The sequence below is a fragment of the Fusarium pseudograminearum genome, chromosome 2 (assembly GCF_000303195.2).
Source record: "Fusarium pseudograminearum CS3096 chromosome 2, whole genome shotgun sequence".
NCBI lineage: Eukaryota > Fungi > Ascomycota > Sordariomycetes > Hypocreales > Nectriaceae > Fusarium > Fusarium pseudograminearum.
Window position 1 is genome coordinate 3,914,342 of NC_031952.1, and position 18,993 is coordinate 3,933,334.

Consider the following 18,993-nt stretch of genomic DNA (forward strand, 5'->3'; position numbering starts at 1 on the left):
CGAGCATGTCCAACGGGCAGGACGTTTGACAGGAGATTAAAGTCAGACGATGATGTCGATCATTGCGGGGGACGCCGTTCCGTTAGATTGACTTTGGCAGCCTTATAGAGGAATTGACGCCGAAGATTGGGTGCAAACATCATGAATCATAGCTGAACTGTAATGGCGTTTAAGCGTATATCGTCCAACAACAGTTGGAAACCTTGAAGCTTAAGTCAAAGGATCGGCAGTCAGCTCATCCCGTGCCGTTCCCCTGTGGCATGGAATTAGGTAATTGTCCTCAGGGTGTCAGAAGTCCTCAGGGTATGAGAAGGATTGACCTCTGGAAGCCTAAGAGACGAAATTAGTAGGTCGGCTTATGCCATTTAGACTGTAGTCTTTAGGATATTTATTTTTGTACACTAAAACTTAGGTTAACCTTCCTGCTACCCATTATCTAGATTGTCACTTGGCCAACCTTGTTGGTAGGTGCAAGATCATGACTTGATGTTTTTTTGGGATGAAATTATCAATTGACCGTTCACAAAATGTTTGAAGACTTTACAATGATCTTGAAGTTGTTCTTAACGTAGCGAAATAATATTAATCGCGATATACTAATAAATACAAGGATATAATGCTCTATCATCTTATGTACCTCCCCAATTCCGTTTCCAACTCGTGAAAATAGATATAAATGCAACGTCCGTCCAATCGTTACTCGCCGGCAGTCCGGCTGCTTCTATAGTGTATGTTCATAATAATATGATGTGTTTTGAGAGAGTGTATGTTGTTGGAGGTTGGTCGTTTAGGAAGAAACTTCCTCGTCGGTGACACCCTCACGGGCGGCCTTGGAGGCGTGGTTGTGGCCAACCCACTTGGAGGAGGTAATGGGGTTGACCTTCTGGACGTACATGGTGTCGATCTCCTCGAGAGTACGGTCCTTGGACTCGATGACGAAGAAGAAGACGATGGCGACCAGGGCAGCACAGCATCCAGCGTAGACAAGACCGTAGTAGTAGTCAATGGCATCAGTGATGAATCGAGTGCTGGGAAATGTTAGTGTGAGATCGATGCAAAGTTAATCGGGGTGAACTTACAAGAAACCAATGAGGAAGTTGAAGAGCCAGTTGGTAGCAGTAGCGATGGCCATGCAGCGAGATCGGTACTGGGAAGGGTACATCTCAGCGACGACAGCCCAGACAAGAGGACCCCAGGTGGTAGCAAAGGCGACGATGGCCAAGCAAGAGAAGGTAACAAGGACGGTACCAGCAGCGGGGGTGTTGAGAGGGTTGGCGCGGTCAAGAGCGAAGTGACCAACGAAGGCGTAGATGAAGAAGCACATCATCATCCAGGCGGCACCAATCATCAGAGAGATACGGCGACCACACTTCTGAACGACGTAGAGACCGCCAAAGGTGCAAGCGCAGTTGACTGAGCCGAGAATGAGCTGGGTGACGTAGGAGTCCTTGAGACCAGTGGAAGCAAAGACAGTGGTTCCGAAGTAGAAGAAGAAGTTGATACCAGTGAGCTGCTGACCAGCCTGGAGAGTGATACCGAGGAGGGTTCGGTACATCATACGGGGACCGGTGAAGATCTCAACCCAGCGGGTCTCGGGGAGAGAGCGCTCCTCATCAAGCTTCTCACGGATCTCGTCGATCTGGCGGTTGACACTGGGGGAGTTGATGTCGAGACCAGCAAGGTTGGCGATGGTCTTGCGAGCTTCCTCCTCCTTGCCCTTGCGGTAGGCGAATCGAGGGGACTCGGGGAGGAAGAGGATGCCAACTCCGAGGAGAAGAGCCCAGAGGAAGTTGAGACCGTTGGGGATTCTCCAAGAGGCGCTGCCATCGTAGTGGTTGGTACCCCAGTTGACCATCTCGGCACACCAGATACCGAGGGTGACGAAGAGCTGGTAGCAAGAGACGATGATACCTCGGATGATGGCGGGAGCACTCTCAGACTGGTACATGGGGACAGCGACGGAGAGGGCACCGACTCCAAGACCGGTAACAAGACGACCAATGGCGTGTTGGTACCAGGCGTGCTGGGAAGCGACCTCGATGACAGTGCCGACACAGGTCCAGAGAGCAGAGACAGAGATGGTAGTTCGACGACCAATGGTATCACAAAGGTTACCAGCAATGAGAGAGCCAAATAAGCATCCAATAGAGAGAAGACCGGTGATGGTTCCTTGTCGCGCCGCGCTGAACTCGTATGTACCGTTGCCAGCGGGTTCTCCGAATCGCTCGCCATAATCTCTCATCAAGAAATAACCGGAAACCTGTCCAGAAGAGTACCCAAATATCATCCCCCCAAGCTGCCAGGTTAGCTTTATTTGATCAATTGAGGTGTTGTTGTTGACTTACAGATGCGACAGCGCCCATGAAGCAGGCCAGGAAGGTGATGCGACCATCCGTGTCGGGAGTCTTTCTCCGCTCGAGATGTTCGCCTTCAGCAGCATGCTCTTGGCGTTTGCTACTAAAAAACTTCATATTGAATGAGTCAATTGACCAATTGAGTGTAGAATGTGTTGTGTTGTATCAGTGTACAAGATGTAATGCGGTGGTGAGCTGGAACATGAAGCAACGAAAGGAGAGCGACGAAGAGCCCTTTTACTGTTCTTTATTGTGGAGATGATCGCCGAGCACCATCGCGGGCACCGAAAGACGATGGGTCCATCTCATGACATTTGATGGTCATGCTCGAAAGCAAAAACATAAGAAAAAGCTAACTCAAACCCCGGGGGGCTTGAAGCAAACGAGTTGCGGAGACTGACGTGGGTGAGAAGGTAAAAAAGACTTGGAGTAAAGCGGAACCAACGTCATGGGGTATGCTTTGCAGTGTTTTGGTAGCAATTGAGTAAGCATTCCTGAGTTGATGGTATGGGTATATGGAGCTGCATCACCAAGTTGAACGGACCACTTTGTGTCAGTAACCACACGCCCTTTGTCTTGATCTGATTGGTCTATCGGGGAGTTCCTAGTCCACCTTGACCAGATTCATCTCCGTTTAGCAAACGGTGGACCGATCCAAGTTGTCTACGTGGAGTGATATTGAATAAAATTCTGTTTTCTCTGCCGGCCTCCCTTCGGCATTGATGACGCACTTGGACCCTGTTCTTGCTGATGAATGGGCCCACGTGACCCAGTCTTTTCTTCCAAGGTTCCATTGTTTTCTTCTACGCGGTTTCTGTTTTAGTGTCGATGATCTGATCATCTCGGCAGAGTCTGCGTTGGCGGCGATCCAACCATCCTTCAGTAACAGGAAGACAGACTCTTTGAAGATGGCAATAGACAAAGGGAATCAAGTATACTGTATTCTTTGACCAATTTACTATATTCATTTCCATCACCCTCTCAAGTTGTCTTGACTAGTCAGTTCCTCATATTTCCGACAAACTCGTTCGCCTTGTCCACCTGCTGAGCCCCATTTTCTCTGGTGATATGACACCGAGAGGCGCCGAGTCTCGGTCCGACTGCTTTAGGAAAGGCATGCTTCGGCACTCGCGTAGATTTTTATTTCCGACCAGCAAGATCTGGTGTTTTCGAGTTTTTTAACTGTCGCTATTACCTTGGAAATCGCCCATTGTTGGCCACCCAAATTATGATGTTATTGTCACGGCACTTAGACTCCCGCAAGGTACCGGATCTCATCACATCTTTTTCTCAACGGTATATCCGAAACTAACGGCCAACAATTGCCGCCGTTTAATTCTTAGGTAAGTAACTGCCCATTTCTCATTCACGCTCAAATGGTCAAAACTCGGCCAAATATCTCGAGTCTTATCCACGTCGTTGAAACTGGCCGAATTGAGCGGAGCCCTTTTCTCTGTAGCTGCTCCATTGAGGGCAATTAATATCGCTGTCCTCGGTGTTACTGATAAGCCTTGGAAAGTCAATTGGAACAGGATAGAGCCAGGGCATGCGAGATAACACCGAGAGCAGGCATTGAACTGCGACACTCATTACCTGTTTTGGTAGAGTAGACAAAGTTTGAATCACCCTCATTCCAAGCATTGTTCGTGATGTTTTTCGAGCAGTATCACAATCACCATATCACCTGTCTTTCCAACTCACTCATCACAAGACCTCTTGTCTTCCCTCTGCCCTTCCCGCAGAGCCTCCTTTACCCCTGGACCCATTCATCCATGTTCTAATGCGGCTCTGCAACGGGTGGGAACGCCATGCTTGCTTCTTGTTTACCGTATCCACACGGGCCGAAAAAGGCATTCGGCGATACTCGATTTTTAGTCTCCACTCATCAAGTGGATGCTATTCGGACCCGAACGTTTGAGCCGTTTTTCTTGTCTGTCTTTACGTTACGTTACAGAGCCTCACACCCTCTCACTCCCTTCCCAGCGACAACTTCGAGCAATCGCGGAGAAACGAAAAAAGCACCAGATCGCGGGTTGACAGGATATGGAGAAAGCGCCGTATCCTTGGAACACGCCCGAGTCTAGATCATGTAACCACAGGAGAAACTCGGGATGCATCATCCTCAACAGGCGACAAAAGCCTGATCCATGGTATCTGGTCGAATGACGTCTGCAGAATGCATCCACCATTCTGGCATTCTCGTGACAAACAATTGACAAAGTAATAATACGCATGAACCGAAATTAGTTAGAATTAAACACCTTGAATATCGTGAGTCTGGAACGTTCAGCCAGATGAGCGTGTGACCAGCTGAACTTTTCGTAAAAAGGGTCTCATATTAATATCAGACTTTAACTAAGCTAGCACCGTTAAAAAGTCTAAGCTTGCCATGTTAAACGCCATGGCTGCCGCCATCTCAACTAACCTCTACTTCAAACCTCGACGAAAACCGTTGTCGCACAACGTCTCACCGAGCACAACCTTCTCCAAGATCCAGTCCCCTCACACTCTTCCCCCATCTGGGGGAGCATAAACCGTCGCAACCATAACATCCAGGAACGGAACCCGGATCGCCGTCGACAGCAGCTTCCTCGGTCTTACCCACCCGTATCCTCTTTCTTCCCCAGTTCCAATCACCGTCATGGGGAACAAGACGAGGCCAAACTCTCGGTCGAATTTCTCCAGCATACGCCGAAGGGCCGGGTTTTGGGTCCGTTGCCTCCCCCAGAGCAGACCCAACTCTCCGCACCACCCCCTTTTTCTGCCATGCATGTATCCAGTTTCTTTATTTTGGCTTATCGGTCCGTTGAGCGTCCGGAGAGGGAGGGTGGGCAAGCGAAAGTTTCTCATCCCGCATCCTCCGCATTTGCGAGCATTTTGCGGGTGGTAGTGGAAATCTCTGCTTGTCCCATGATGGTGGTTTCTATGCATGAACGTATGATTTCGGAATCACGGTCCGTTCAAGTTTTATGTGGTGAATTTTGTGATGTGTAGATTTTCGATCATATCATCAGATTCTCTGGTGTTTTAGGAACATCGGACCAGAAAGTCGTAAAGAAACAAAAGGACTACCCTATATAATGTTATTTATTATAATATTTAAGTAAAAGAAATATTAAAACTATTGCCAGTATGCATTCATGGCTCCGTGAGAACATAGCTACTATTTTACATCAGAGTGTTGTCGAAATCACAGACTAGGCTTTGCAGGAAAACACAGAATCCCAAGAAACAATTACTTGTACAATCTTGACATTATATAGTAAATAGCTTCAAAAATTAGAGAACCACGGCAACATTCGACTGAGACCAAGAAAAGGCCAATAGGGGGCACATAGTGACCGTCTGTCTAGTTATGCCTGTGCAACCGTTCCACGTCTCGAGATGATTAAGTTTCGACAGCCCGGACTAGTCCCCTTCGATCTCTAGATTTCAGTCCTCGCATATCTTTACTTAGAAGATCCTATCTATGGTTGAGCCACAAATCGTGGGTGTGCTTCCATGGTCTTGGTTTGCTGCTGAAATGTGGCTACCTCCGACGGAGTGTTTGCACAGCCACCGTCAAGGCTAGCTAGCATCTTACGATTATGATATCACTGCTGTAGCAGTACCTGCATGAATGCGAATATTAGACGAGCTTATACGAAATTCGCTCAATCTCGGATCGGAAGAGGGTCTTTGCACTGCTTCATCTGCGAGAACACCCTTACCACATCTTAGCCGAGCAGTCTGAGCTCTATGTAAGATATGTTCCCTACATGATATAAGCATGATGATAAAGAGTTAACCTAGTGAGCAAAAGAAAAGTTGTCCTCCTAAGTCTTAGTGTACAAAAATAAATAGACTAAAGGATATAGTCTAAGTAGCATAGGTTGATCTAATAATTTCGTCTCTTATGCTTCTGGCGGACAATTCTTCTCATACCTTAAGGGCCACTACTATATACCTATCTCTCAGTTTAATTACTAGGTCTTAGAGCTTTTGACACAGCTGAAACTTTGGGTAGCAATTCGTCGACCTGAGCTTGAGTGTTGGTGAAAGATATTTCGCACTTGGAGGCTTCAAAGTTAATATTAAATTTGGCCATTGCTTATCACAAAGATCAGTTATCTAACAGGAAATCAATATGTTTAGTGTATATCGGTGATTGCTCCATACCTACAGATGGATATCTACTTCACCGCTGTCAAGTCAGGCCGGTTACCATCACCACCAGTCTCTTCAAGGCTGAATTCTCAGTGTACTTGAACGCACCTTACAGGGGCATAATTTAATGATTTTTACATTCTTCTAATGCCAACTTTAACATGACGGCATTTAAGTTGAAGCTCATCCCTCGGACTAACACGTCCCACCCAGCCAGAACAGAGAAACAACTTCCAGGCTGTTAAGTTGCAGTTCACTCCCACAAAGGGCGAAACTTTTAAAAATAGCCGGATACCAATCGAGTATCCTCAAAGACCTCGTCTTTCCAGTTCAATGCCGTAAAATCTCAAGTTAGCAAGCACCCAACTTTGGGGGCAGGTTTCTGACAACTCGGCAGTAGCTGGAAGCCGGGGGCAAGCATTGGGGTAAAGAGGACCAAAGTATTATCATAAGACATACGGTAGTTCTCTTCAGTCTTTTCATCGGATTTAGAGAGTTGCTACAGTCTTGAATGAACGTGCCACTCCCACTGGGTTGGCAGTCTTGCTATTAAACTTTCCAATTGTGCCGTCAGTGAACCAACATTTACGCATCTTTCATTACTTTTATGGTTGTCTCAGTACATGAATTTTGATAGCTATTCGGGACAATGTTTGTCAACTCATGTCGTAACTGAACCCTGTGGTACAGTAGTCAAGTGTTAAATTCCCAATGCCTCACAATAGATCAAGGTCAGGTATTGGTATTTTGAACTTTCAATACATTATAAACTATCAAAACTCTACTAATAATCTTAACTAGAACTTATTTAAGCTTGTTTACTCAAACTAGACTCCTGTGCTATGCTGCGACTGGAAGGTCAGTGCCTCAACACATCGTATTCACCACACTAGTCGACCGGAAACTTGAGCTAGCTATGAAGGCACATGGCAAGTTCTGTATCCTCTTATGATTTCGAATTGAGAACTTCATGCGTCTCTTTCCTAAATCACTCGCCCCCATCCCTAACAAAGTACTACATGCCCCTCTCCAACTTCATGCGCAGATCCCCCAAACATATCGCCAAGAAGCAAGGGTCTCGGCTTATGGCGGGACGAACCTTGCCCTTGGCAATATCGATCGTTTCCAACAAGTCGGGTTGTTATATGCCGAGCGATATTTGAGTAATTAAGTGTTGTTACTATGCTGTTGGTTCCCGCATTGTTCATTTCAAGGTTTACCTTCTGGTCTGCTATAGGTACACGAAGTCATATCGAGTTCATAAACCAGCGTATCCCAGATGAACAGTTCAGAACAACTCCAGTGTTTGCTATTTGTAAATGAAAAGGTCTGGTTCCAACGTTGCCCCCAAAGTCTAGAACACTGCATAAGATCCAAAACATGACACCAGGAGAACCAGCTCACTTAGGTGCAGAAATAAACAACCCGAGTGAAGGCACAGCCATTAATGCCGTTGCAATCTTATTCCCCAATGCCTGCGGAGATCTCGTCTAGACCTCAAGGTCACATATCCCGATCATATTAAGCTTAAGCGAATTACCATTGGTGGACCCGTTCCCTAGTTACTATACCTGGAATAAAGCCACCAATCCAGACAGGTCTTGACTGCTAGCTCCTCGCCAACCCCATACTTAACTTGTTGCTTTTGGGAATAGAGCTCGCATTACCCCAGACTTTGGCAAAAAATGCTTGTTTAACAGCTGACTTGAGGCGGTGTGATTGGGCCCTCCAAATGAGAACTTCTGTAACGGACAGACGGATAATCTAAGTGCTTGTTTCCTCGAATGAGCGTTGAGCAAAGCTAGAGATGTAACATCAAACGGAGTTTCATTTGGAGAACTAGCTTCCCCCTTTGGGACTCGTCCGTCATTTCAAAATGCCCATTGGTGCAAACAGTACGGGGCGCTTCTGGGGTAATGATTGGGATGCCGGGGTCAAGATACTCAAGATAGTCAAGATATAGGAGTAATGAGTGGTATATAAAGAATGATGAATCCGACAAGCCAAGAGCCTGAAATAACCTCATCAGCAACATCACATTTCAATCCCATTAAGACATCTCAGTAACCACCTTCGCCCATCATGAAGTACGCCACTATCCTCGCCCTTGCTGGCGTCTCCTCCGCCGCTGTCACCAAGACTCTTCCCAAGTCTGCTGGTGTCACATCTTTCCCTACTGCTGTTCCCGTAAAGGGTAGCTTCGATGGTGGCATGAAGCGATTCGAGCGAAGCAGTAAGTTTCAATGACTCTCTTCGTAGTAACATAGACTAACATATCCTAGCCAACGTTTGCCAAGGTCAGAAAGAGACTGGCGAGAAGGACGCCATGTTCATTCTTGAGGCCGGTGCCACTCTTTCCAACGTCATTATTGGTGCTTCTCAAGCTGAGGGTGTTCACTGCAAGGGAACTTGGTAGGTCGCATATCGCTGTATCATCCTTTCGACTCTAACCTTGCCATTAGCACCTTGAACAACGTCTGGTGGGCCGACGTCTGCGAGGACGCCATTACTCTCAAGCAAACCAGCGGCACATCCTTCATCAACGGTGGTGGTGCCTTCCATGCCTCTGACAAGATTGTTCAGTTCAACGGCCGTGGCACCGTCCAGATCAAGAATTTCTACGCAGAGGACTACGGCAAGCTGGTCCGCAACTGCGGCAACTGCAAGGACAACGGCGGTCCTCGCAACATCATCATCCAGGACTCTGTCGCTGTCAACGGTGGTGTCCTGTGCGGTATCAACACCAACTACGGCGATACCTGCAAGATCACCAACAGTTGCCAGAACAACGGCAAGTACTGCGATCGCTACCAGGGTAACTCGGATGGTTCTGAGCCTCCCAAGATTGGATCCGGCCCTGATGGAAAGTTCTGCATCACTAGCGGTGCGACCAAGACCTGTTAAATGGATTCATGAATTATTTGTTATGAGAGACGGAATGATTAGTTTACTATTGTAGTAACGGTTGATGAGTTGGATTTAATTTCTGTATATATTCACTTGGCTATTTACATAGCCTCAATGACATACACTTTTACGAGCAAACCACATTCAATTATGTACATGTTGAACCCTTTGATACTGAGAAGACTGCGGAACTAGGATGCTATTTATTTATGGCGCCTCCCATTCGATCTATAAAGAGAAGTGAGCTTGACAATAGTATCAGGTAAACAATGATGCTCCCATTTAGAATAAACCAAAAAAAAATCAAAAAATCCTGTGTAAGCATTGGAGTCATAATGCTTGAAAAGTGTGATTAAAGATGGAAACCTTGTTATCAGGGAGCTTGACAGTAGTAATGCCACAGAAGTACAACTGTATGAAGAATGATAGTAGTCAAGTCCATCAAACCACAGGTCTCAACAACAGCCGGGCCTTAATCCAATATGGACAAATCTGGCGTTGATGCTTATCTTTGTTTATACTTGAAACGGTAGGGGAAATTTGACTGAACTTTAATCACATTGAAGCACTGGAAAATAACTAGCCTACTTGGCAGTAAAGAACGCTGGGTCTTTTCAATCTCCTTAAACGTCAAGATCAAGGCTCACAGACTTGATCCTTGGAGATATTGTTGGTCCTCATTAAACAAGCTGAGCGAACGGACCTGGTTTAAACTTTTGCATGACATGAATCATGCCACATTGGCAGACACAACTTGTGGAAAGACAGCAGAACCAGCCCATACAGAGAAAATACTACAAAGCCGCCAGGAGAGCTTGAAGACATGCAGGATATGTAGCGGAATTCTTCCATGCATCTTGGTTTCACGGAACGATCGGTCGAGTCGAAAACTGTGATTCCAGCCATCTGGTACCAGACCAGGTCGCATTGAGCAACACCAAGTGGGCCAAACTCGTATTAGCCACCAATCTGGGCTCATATATCTATAATTAGTTCATTAACGAGCTTAGTAATTAGTGGCTACAGCTCGAAAAATCAAGGGGAACAAACCAACATGATCCACCAGCCACTGCCCAATTTGATCTCTCACATCCACCATGGCCGAATCCAGCAGATAGCAATGAAGCTATCTAGACTCACGCTCTACATGGCCTTGACAGCTGGCTGTCGAGGTGCATACGTCCAGTTCCAAGACTGCTCCGAGGCTCACGACTCTTCTTCACTCATTCCAGAGAGTTTCCGCGCTTCGGTTGAGAGGGGAAGGGATACTTTCGATTGGAAGTTCGATTTCACTGCTGGACTGACGAATCGCAACTCCTGCGAAGTTGATCTTTCTAATATTGTTCCTCGATTCTCGATTGTTGATCATGGGAACGATACTCCTTATATACCTGGCCAGATTGTCAACATTTCTTGCCTCACAAGCCAAAGGATTGGTTCAAGGTCGAAATTCACTATCGTTACTTCATTTAACCGGTCAACGCTACTCGAAACCTACAAAACTACCTTTGAGTTGACAAACTCCAACAACACTACGTTGTCTTGCGTCAGAGCCGTTTTAACCCCCGCAGTTCCTGCAACGATACGCATAATCGGCCTCTGGTTTCCAATCATTACTTTCGCTTTGGCCTGTGTTGCGGCGTGTTGGCCGGTTCGACGAAGCAGTAGGCCTAACACTACAAAAAACTCACTTGTTGCGCGCGCGATAGATGTACTGGCATACATCCAATTCATATTTTTCTCAGGCGCCATGAGCCTGCAATACCCTGGCTTCTTTCAGCCCTTAGTTGGTCTCAGTGGCTGGTCTACCTTGATGTTGCCTGCTGGCGTAGTGGAATCCAGATCTCCATATGCACGACAAGGGGTCAACGACGGAATTTACGAGCACAATGGGACAATCACAGGAGCTCCAGGCTTGGAGTTATTAACTCAAATGACTGGTTCGGCAGTCAAGCCTCAGAGCTGGATGAACACATTCGTTTTGTCACTCCTTGTCTTTGTCTCTCTGTACATATTTTCATTCATCATTCATCGACTTGGAAACACCAATTCGAGCCCCAGGTCGGCCTCTGCTAATCTAGAGTCCTCATTCAGAACTCAGTATTGGGCTGTGGTAAGACTGTTTCTCAGCTGCTTCATGCTCCCACTCAGCGCTTGGGCAACTTATCAATTTCTCGACGGAACTATTTTCGGCTATCAAAACTCGGTGATGGCCATACTAGTATTGAGTCTGTTGCTGGCAGGCTTCTATTGGAGCTGGTCACAAGACCCTGAGATGGCATCTCTCGTGATACACGGACCAAACCGTGCACGAAGAAAAGACAAAACAGATCAGAAGTATTGTGCTTTGATTGTCTTCTTCCTCATGCTCCTCCGTGGGTGTATCCTCGGTGGTCTCCAAACGTATAATTCTGTCCAGGTTGGTCTCCTCTTGGCATGTGAGGCAATGCATCTCATGTCTATGACTTACTGGATTGGATTCTCCCATTTCACATCACTTCCTGGCATTCTGTCGATGGCCAGAATAGCCTTGTCCTCTATAAATATCGGATTCTTGCCTGGGGTGACGGGTCACTCGGGAAAGATACTCGTTGCATACATTGCTCTTTGCGGACATGTCATCATCCTTATATGCATCTTTCTTATACCCACCCTTTTTGATCTTGGCAAGTTGGCATTCGGAAGGGAACCAGCAGTTCTCTCTGATATAGAGAACGATATGCAATCAACAGTAAGTCGTCATCTCCAATACTAGAGACAACATCTGACAGGCGCTCAGACAGCGGATACGTTATTTGGAGAAAACAACGAACTCGTCAAGTCCTCATCGAGCCAATCATCGGCGTCAAATAAGACCTTGTTGGATATGATCCTGAGTCGCGAAACCAAGATATTTGGTGACAAGACTGTCAGCAGGATACAACCGGAGGTGCTTTCACTTTTTATGAGAAAAGTGCAAGGGGAAGACGAACACACAAACGTTTGTGAGATCTCTAGAGGTCTCAACGGATCATCCAATACTCTTGTTGGTTCAACTCAATCAGATGAAGAGATCAAGTCAGCTGTCGATGTCTCACCTGATGATGCATTGACTTCTTACCTTGTGTGCAAGGGAAACCTGGCAATTCGAAATACGCCAATATACCAGGATATGGACCATCCAATCAACGAATACTTTATATCTACCTCTCACAACACATACCTTCTCGGTCGTCAAGTGGCCACTCGTTCGAAATTGGAGGGATATATCGAAGCTCTATCCAAAGGATGTCGATCAGTAGAAATCGACTGTTGGGATGGACGAAATGGTCAGCCTGTCGTCAAGCATGGATATAGTCTCACAACGTCTGTCAGCTTCCGATCTGTGATTAACACTATCAAGGAACATGCTTTTGTCAGCTCTGATCTGCCTCTATGGCTGTCACTAGAGGTCCATTGTTGCAGTTCACAGAGAGACATCATGGCTCAGGTTATGATCGAGGTATTCGGATCAAGTTTGATCACTGAGCCGCTACAGGGGTGTCTGGACACACTACCTTCGCCAAACCAGCTACGAGGGAAGATACTGATCAAGGCCAAAATGCCACAAGACATGAACACAAAAGACAGTGATGAGGAGGGCCGTGACGCCATCAAGCTGGATCAGACTCACAATGGAGTTGACACAAAACCTGAAAGGGGAGACGAAAGTACCGCAGTCACGAACCAATTGCAGCGGAAACATCTCCAAGAAGACTCGCTACAGAGACTGGCTATCTATGGTGCCGGCAAGCGATTACCCCAACCAGATGCCATAGACTCGCACAGGAACTTTATTTACTCCATGTCTGAGACGAAACTCAGCAAACGTATCAGTAAGGAGAAACCTCTCGGAATAATTGGCACACAGCATATGGTTCGAGTATACCCTGATCCAAATCGTGTCGATTCATCCAACTTTGATCCAATAAAGTGTTGGCAACACGGCGTTCAAATGGCAGCTCTCAACTACCAGACGAACGACTTCAATATGAGATTGAACGATGCCATGTTTGCTGGAAGTTTGGGGTATGTGCTAAAGGCACAGCCAGAGCCTAAGCAGATCCGCATTGCGGTTGATGTTCTCATGGTGGGAGGGATACATGGGCTGGTAGTCGACAGTCCTGTGTATGTCGAGCTTGAGCTTATCCTACCTGATATGCCTAGTCAACGGGTTCGAACTACAGCTGCATCAACTCATGGGACGGGCGCTGTTTTTGACCAGAATCTCGACATTTCCATGGGAACAAAGTACCCTCACTTGGCGTTCTTGCACTGGCGTATCAAAAGTCTGTCCAATAGTCGACCTATATCGACTGAATCAGGGATAGCAAAAGTCAGCAACCTGAAGAAGGGGTACCGCATGTTACCACTTGGCGTTATGGAAGAAAAAGGTGGCTTTATTTTGTGTAAGATTTGCGTAAATGTATTATAGCGATATACTTTTAGATCATTGATATCCCACTACACCCTCAGTAAGAGTCTGGGGTATGACGAGCAATTATACGAGGTTAGTTGTATACTCCGCGACTGTGTAACTTGACCCTTCATGCGGCGACAATGTAGCATTTAATCTGTACTGTTCGTATAGCTCAGGCTTTTGAGCTGCTAGGGGAGTATCAGTAAAGCTATATGTACTTCTATTTCTATCTAAATAGATAGTTATCAGTAAATGCTAGCGCCGTGATTAGCAAGTTAGTCTAGTTTATTATGTATCGGCACAGCCACACCAGATATCAGATTAACTAAATGCGCTTAGCGCTTATGTCTATCTCCGCACATAAACCAGGATCTCGCATCCTTCCAACGTTGACAGTAACATTTTGTGTATCGTCAGTTCATACGAATACAGAACGAATGGATCCACTCTCGATAACCACGGCCTGTATAGGGCTCATAGGTACCGTTACCAAGACGGCGGTGGCGGTTACCACATTTACGCGCGACTGTCGCGAGGCCCGATCTGACCTCACATCTATAAACGGCGAATTGTCCCAGCTGCAACTCGTTCTGGAGTTACTTAGAGATGATACAGCTGTCAGCGATGGCCAGATCTTACCAGAGTCTCTGCAGGAGCAGATCCTGTCCATCATTGACAATTGCTCCGCTGTTGTCTCCAAGATCAACCTTGTTCTTGATAACCACTCTGGCAAGGTTGGGGCACTCAAGTGGGCTACAATTGGCAAGAGTGAAGTTGTCGGGCTCCGCATGTCGCTTGAAGCACATCGCGGATCCTTGAATCTGGCCTTGGACTTGGTCTCCATTTCTTTGTCAAAGGCAATCAAAAGCGATACTGCAGCCATCAGAACTGACGTCCACGACATAAAACAAGACACCAGTCAGATCCCCCAAATAATGGATGAGCTGAATAGACTGCGGGCCATTGTTGCTGGTGGTGATGTTCCAGCGGCGACCATCGGGCAAAACTATATTCTCCAGCAATATCTTGACGATCTCACTTCATATGCCGAGACAGTCTGTAATGATGTTGAGTGGGAGACGGACAGCAGTGTCCATGCACTTTCTCGTTCCTCGAGTCCATCAGGCCCAGTCATTCAGCTCGAGACAAGTGCCGATGCCAGGTCCCAGGTTGCCTCTCTGCCAGATACAGATACTCGGGTCTGCGACAAGGGCGACAAGACATATTTGCAGCCCACTAAGATTGTTAGTACCCTTGACACATCCAAGACTACGTCTCAGGTAAGAATCGATTGCTACGACTATCGTTTTCACGTCAAGCATTCTAACGCTTTTTTATGCAAGGCCAAGAAGAAGATTGTACTCGTTGGAGACAGTGCATGTGGGAAGACGGCTCTTTGTCGGTAAGTATTTTATGGGAGCGTGGAGCAATATTATTTTGTTTGAACATTACCCTAAGTCTTAATTACTTCATTAGCCGTTTCCTTGAAGGCACTTTCCTCGCGGTAAGTTGTGTTCTCCTCCTGAAAGAAACCCTCCCTAAGACTTTAGACCGAATTTCAAACCGTCTTCGAAACTTATGCTGCTCATATAGACGGTGTTGATCTCTCACTCTGGGACACTTCCGGCATGGATGATAATGACAGACTTAGACCACTCTCGTACCCGGATGCAGACGCGGTCTTGATCTGCTTCTCATTTGACTACCCCGATTCACTCGAAAACGTGGTAGAAAAAGTAAGCTGCCCTGAATTAACATCTGAAGTAAGCCGCTCACAAGCAGGTAGTGGATTGGTGAGGTTATGCACTTTCTACCTGGTGTGCCTTGTATCCTTGTCGGTCTTAAGAAAGACCTTCGCTACGACGAAGGGAACATTAAGGAACTCAAGAAGTACGATCAACAACCAGTAACATGGGATCAGGTAATATATCTTGCCAGGTACAGCACAAAAAATATTGCTGATCTTCTACCACAGGGAAATGACACGGCGAAACGTATAAATGCCTTCAGATATGTTGAATGTTCTGCCAAAACGGGTGATGGGGTAAAAGAGGTCTTTGATATACTTGTTGGACCGTTTTTCCCGGCCGTTAAAAAGAGATCCAATGGCCTTAAAAGCATGTTCAAGCGGTGGTCTTCAAGGTAGTGGTTCACCATGGCTCAAGGCTATTACTGGATGAGCTAGGGGGAACCTTGCAGTAGCAGAGATAACATCGTCAACTACGAAAGAGGTACACGAACTCTGGAATAGTCGAGAAGTGGTTAGGTGTATGGGTTCTACACCTGTGGCTGAGTTCCTGTCCGATATCCCAATCGTCCGACTAGCCTTGAAGACTAAGAGATTGAGACAAACTGGATAAAGGATTAAAACGAAGACGTTTACCGGCGTCCGAAATTATCGTCATACGAAACACTGCCACTGACGCGCCCAATATTTCTCTTAATTCTTACGACTAGGTCGGGCGTAAGATACTGCGCCTGTGTAACTTGACCCTTTATGCGGTGATAATGTAACACTTACACTTGCTGTGCCGTTCGTATAGCTCAGGCTTTTGAGTTGCCGGGACGTTTCACTAAAACTGCGCGTGCTTCTGTTTCCGTCCAAATACGTAGTACGGTGCAAGCTGATGTTACATGTAACCATCACAATGTCCGAGTCCCAACGAGATCTACAATAACATTGCTGGGAAAGGATAAAAGTCCGGCTCACGGACAGCACGTTTCCGTCACTCAAACCCGGAGGCGAAACCCTAATTCCCGTCCAAGCAAGTGGTAGTACTGTTGCAAATTATTATTTGCATTGTCATATGATGGATGGTGTTGTTGCCGACTTTACTGCGCCTGGTTGTATCGTAACATGCCATGTTAGTCTAGTACGCCTCGAGTGTTGTAAAAGAAAAACGTATGAAAGTCTTGTTTTTAGCACAAAAAACCCATATTAAATTAAACTGAACTGGTTACTGTCGAATGTCTTTTGCATCACTCCAGTCTATCTGGATGTCTTGCTTGACACAAATCCCGCCGACAGGTGATGACCTTCCCCTGCGATACTCAGATCCAAGGATTGATTCGTCGCTATAATTATCACCAGCAATGCGAGTAATTGTACCAGGTCCTCGAATTCCAAGCTTAGCCGGAGCATTTGGAAAGCCTCGATTGTTCGCCTTATCTGATCCAAGGAGCACACTGCCCAAATTGAACCCTTCTCCATAACCTTCACCATGTCTTCTGTAATATCCTTCGGAGGAGATTTTCGATCCACGGACGACTCTGCGCCAGAGAGGGCATAAAATAGGGATTCCGATGCACATCAACGTGAGGGTCATTTCGGCGGCAGACCAGATAATCAGCGGGACAGTGTCCACTGTTTTGTTAGTCGTGTCATCAAATAATTCAGTGTAACTTACACAAGAAGTTGGTGGTGAAGCCGGTTGCAACTTCATAGGTCCGAACGATGCCACAAATTCCGGCACTAAAAGGTTAGACATGGAAGCATTAATGTCGGTTTACTTACAGAAAGCCCAAACTCATACTTCCAGCGATCGTTATCTTCTCATTGTACTTCATGTTGAGCTTCCAGATAAAGATCCATGGGAAGGTGGCAAAGAAAAAGTCAACGATAACACAGCAGACTGTGATGTCAGTATTCGTGACTGGAGCAGAGAACCAAGGCCACTTACCGCCTAGTGCAACCGCATACGGAGTCACAGAAATATTGCAGACACCTTCAACCCGGATAGGGTCAAAGATCTTTGTCACCGGTGTGCATTGCAGCCAGAACATTATAGCGCAAAGACCGGAAAAGAATGATAATGTCACCATTGCGAACCATATGGCAATCCTCTGCCACTTCTCAACAACAATCCGTAGCAGAAAGAATCCGAGGGAAAACTTGGCAATCGACATTCCGATAACGGCAAAGGTCTGTCCAATCATTTGGTTCTTAATGGCGTAGGCGGCGTGGTCGAAAGCGATATTGGAGGCATCTGGGCCAGGCATGGATTGTCCGAATCCATGATACGCGGCGATCTGTACAAATGTCGTGTAAAGAAGAAACAAGACCTAGTTTGTTAGTCGAACCAAGCACGAGGAACAAATACTTACGCCACTGAGCCAATACGTGTGATCATCCAGGCCAACAGATTTGATGATAAAGGCTCGCGTGTACAGACGTAAAAAGACAAATATCCACGTCAAGGCCACGAGCGACCACATGACGGCCATAGCCATTGGAGCTTTGCCTCCCATCATCTTAGCGATTGCGCGAGATTTAGTTTACGAATACCATGGAGAGAATCACAGTTGACTTGGGTAGTTATTAAAGTAAAATGCCATCTAATCACTGTATGTATATAACCGACAAGAACCCTGGCCTGACATCAGTCATAGCGTTGCATCGGTTCCAGGAGAATGACGGGATGCGGTTCTTGTAGATGTCGAGAATAGAGTTTCGCGCGACGTGATCTTCACGCGTGCTGGGTATGAATACGATCAGCAGAAGCTGGGACTGATCCATGAGATGCATCCTTTGCGATGTTAAGAAACGACATGTCATCGCGATCTGGTCATTTGCTTATGCTGGGCAGATCCTCGAGAAGATCAAATTGCTCGCCTTTCCTGGTCAATTCAGCGGGACGAGTGGTCGAATGAACCCATATAACCGAGTAATCATCTCACACTGTTCGTGGCTGGACGCAATCCCTGCGTACCCTAGTCCGTTCGCCGGCAGACGGGTTTATCACCGGTTGGCTGTGACACCCTAAAGCCGGGCACTATGGACAGTACCCTTCCATTAGCCCCGCCTTGTATGAATTCATAGGGCTTGGAGTGGAAATGAACAACCAATATCACCCATTTCACATGCATATCAAGTTTGAACAGGCGCTAGCGAGAAATAAGGTTTACTCCTGTCATTTGATTGAGACATGGTCTTTGGTAAATCTCCGAGATGATGCTCAGGAAATGTCTTACGAATCTCAAAATGATTGTTGATGTATCAAGACTGGACTCACCGCTCCGAGCCAGACAGTAACTGTGTGGCGTTATTTAGAACGCCTACTGTATTGAGGCCATCCTCCTGACCAGTAGTATCCCTACAGCTAGCAATGTTGTGCGACCCTGTACGACACAGTACTTCCCGTCCGTCTT

At 46.5% G+C, this 18,993-nt stretch overlaps 4 protein-coding genes across 4 annotated transcripts, besides 1 other annotated feature; 2 read left to right on the top strand and 2 right to left on the bottom strand.

The window, feature by feature from the left end:
* Positions 1–787: 787 nt before the first annotated feature.
* On the bottom strand, positions 788–2,471 carry FPSE_02262 (uncharacterized protein; the record flags this gene model as incomplete). Its single annotated transcript, XM_009255381.1, has 3 exons — positions 788–1,028; positions 1,080–2,296; positions 2,346–2,471. 3 exons carry the CDS (start codon positions 2,469–2,471, stop codon positions 788–790), a joined length of 1,584 nt encoding a protein of 527 aa, XP_009253656.1.
* A 2,957-nt stretch (positions 2,472–5,428) lies between these two features.
* Positions 5,429–5,475: a repeat region.
* A 3,107-nt stretch (positions 5,476–8,582) lies between these two features.
* Positions 8,583–9,404, top strand: FPSE_02261 (uncharacterized protein; the record flags this gene model as incomplete). The annotated part of the gene is made up of 3 exons (XM_009255380.1): positions 8,583–8,733; positions 8,783–8,912; positions 8,963–9,404. The coding sequence occupies 3 exons, from the start codon at positions 8,583–8,585 to the stop codon at positions 9,402–9,404; spliced, it is 723 nt and encodes a 240-aa protein (XP_009253655.1).
* Positions 9,405–10,461: 1,057 nt separating this feature from the next.
* On the top strand, positions 10,462–16,205 carry FPSE_02260 (uncharacterized protein; the record flags this gene model as incomplete). Its single annotated transcript, XM_009255379.1, has 10 exons — positions 10,462–12,138; positions 12,187–13,553; positions 13,593–13,834; positions 14,326–15,125; positions 15,189–15,247; positions 15,322–15,349; positions 15,396–15,581; positions 15,632–15,766; positions 15,821–15,987; positions 16,031–16,205. The coding sequence occupies 10 exons, from the start codon at positions 10,462–10,464 to the stop codon at positions 16,203–16,205; spliced, it is 4,836 nt and encodes a 1,611-aa protein (XP_009253654.1).
* Positions 16,206–16,802: 597 nt separating this feature from the next.
* FPSE_02259 (uncharacterized protein) lies at positions 16,803–18,096 on the bottom strand (the record flags this gene model as incomplete). Its single annotated transcript, XM_009255378.1, has 4 exons — positions 16,803–17,209; positions 17,253–17,317; positions 17,360–17,874; positions 17,950–18,096. The coding sequence occupies 4 exons, from the start codon at positions 18,094–18,096 to the stop codon at positions 16,803–16,805; spliced, it is 1,134 nt and encodes a 377-aa protein (XP_009253653.1).
* Positions 18,097–18,993: the final 897 nt, after the last annotated feature.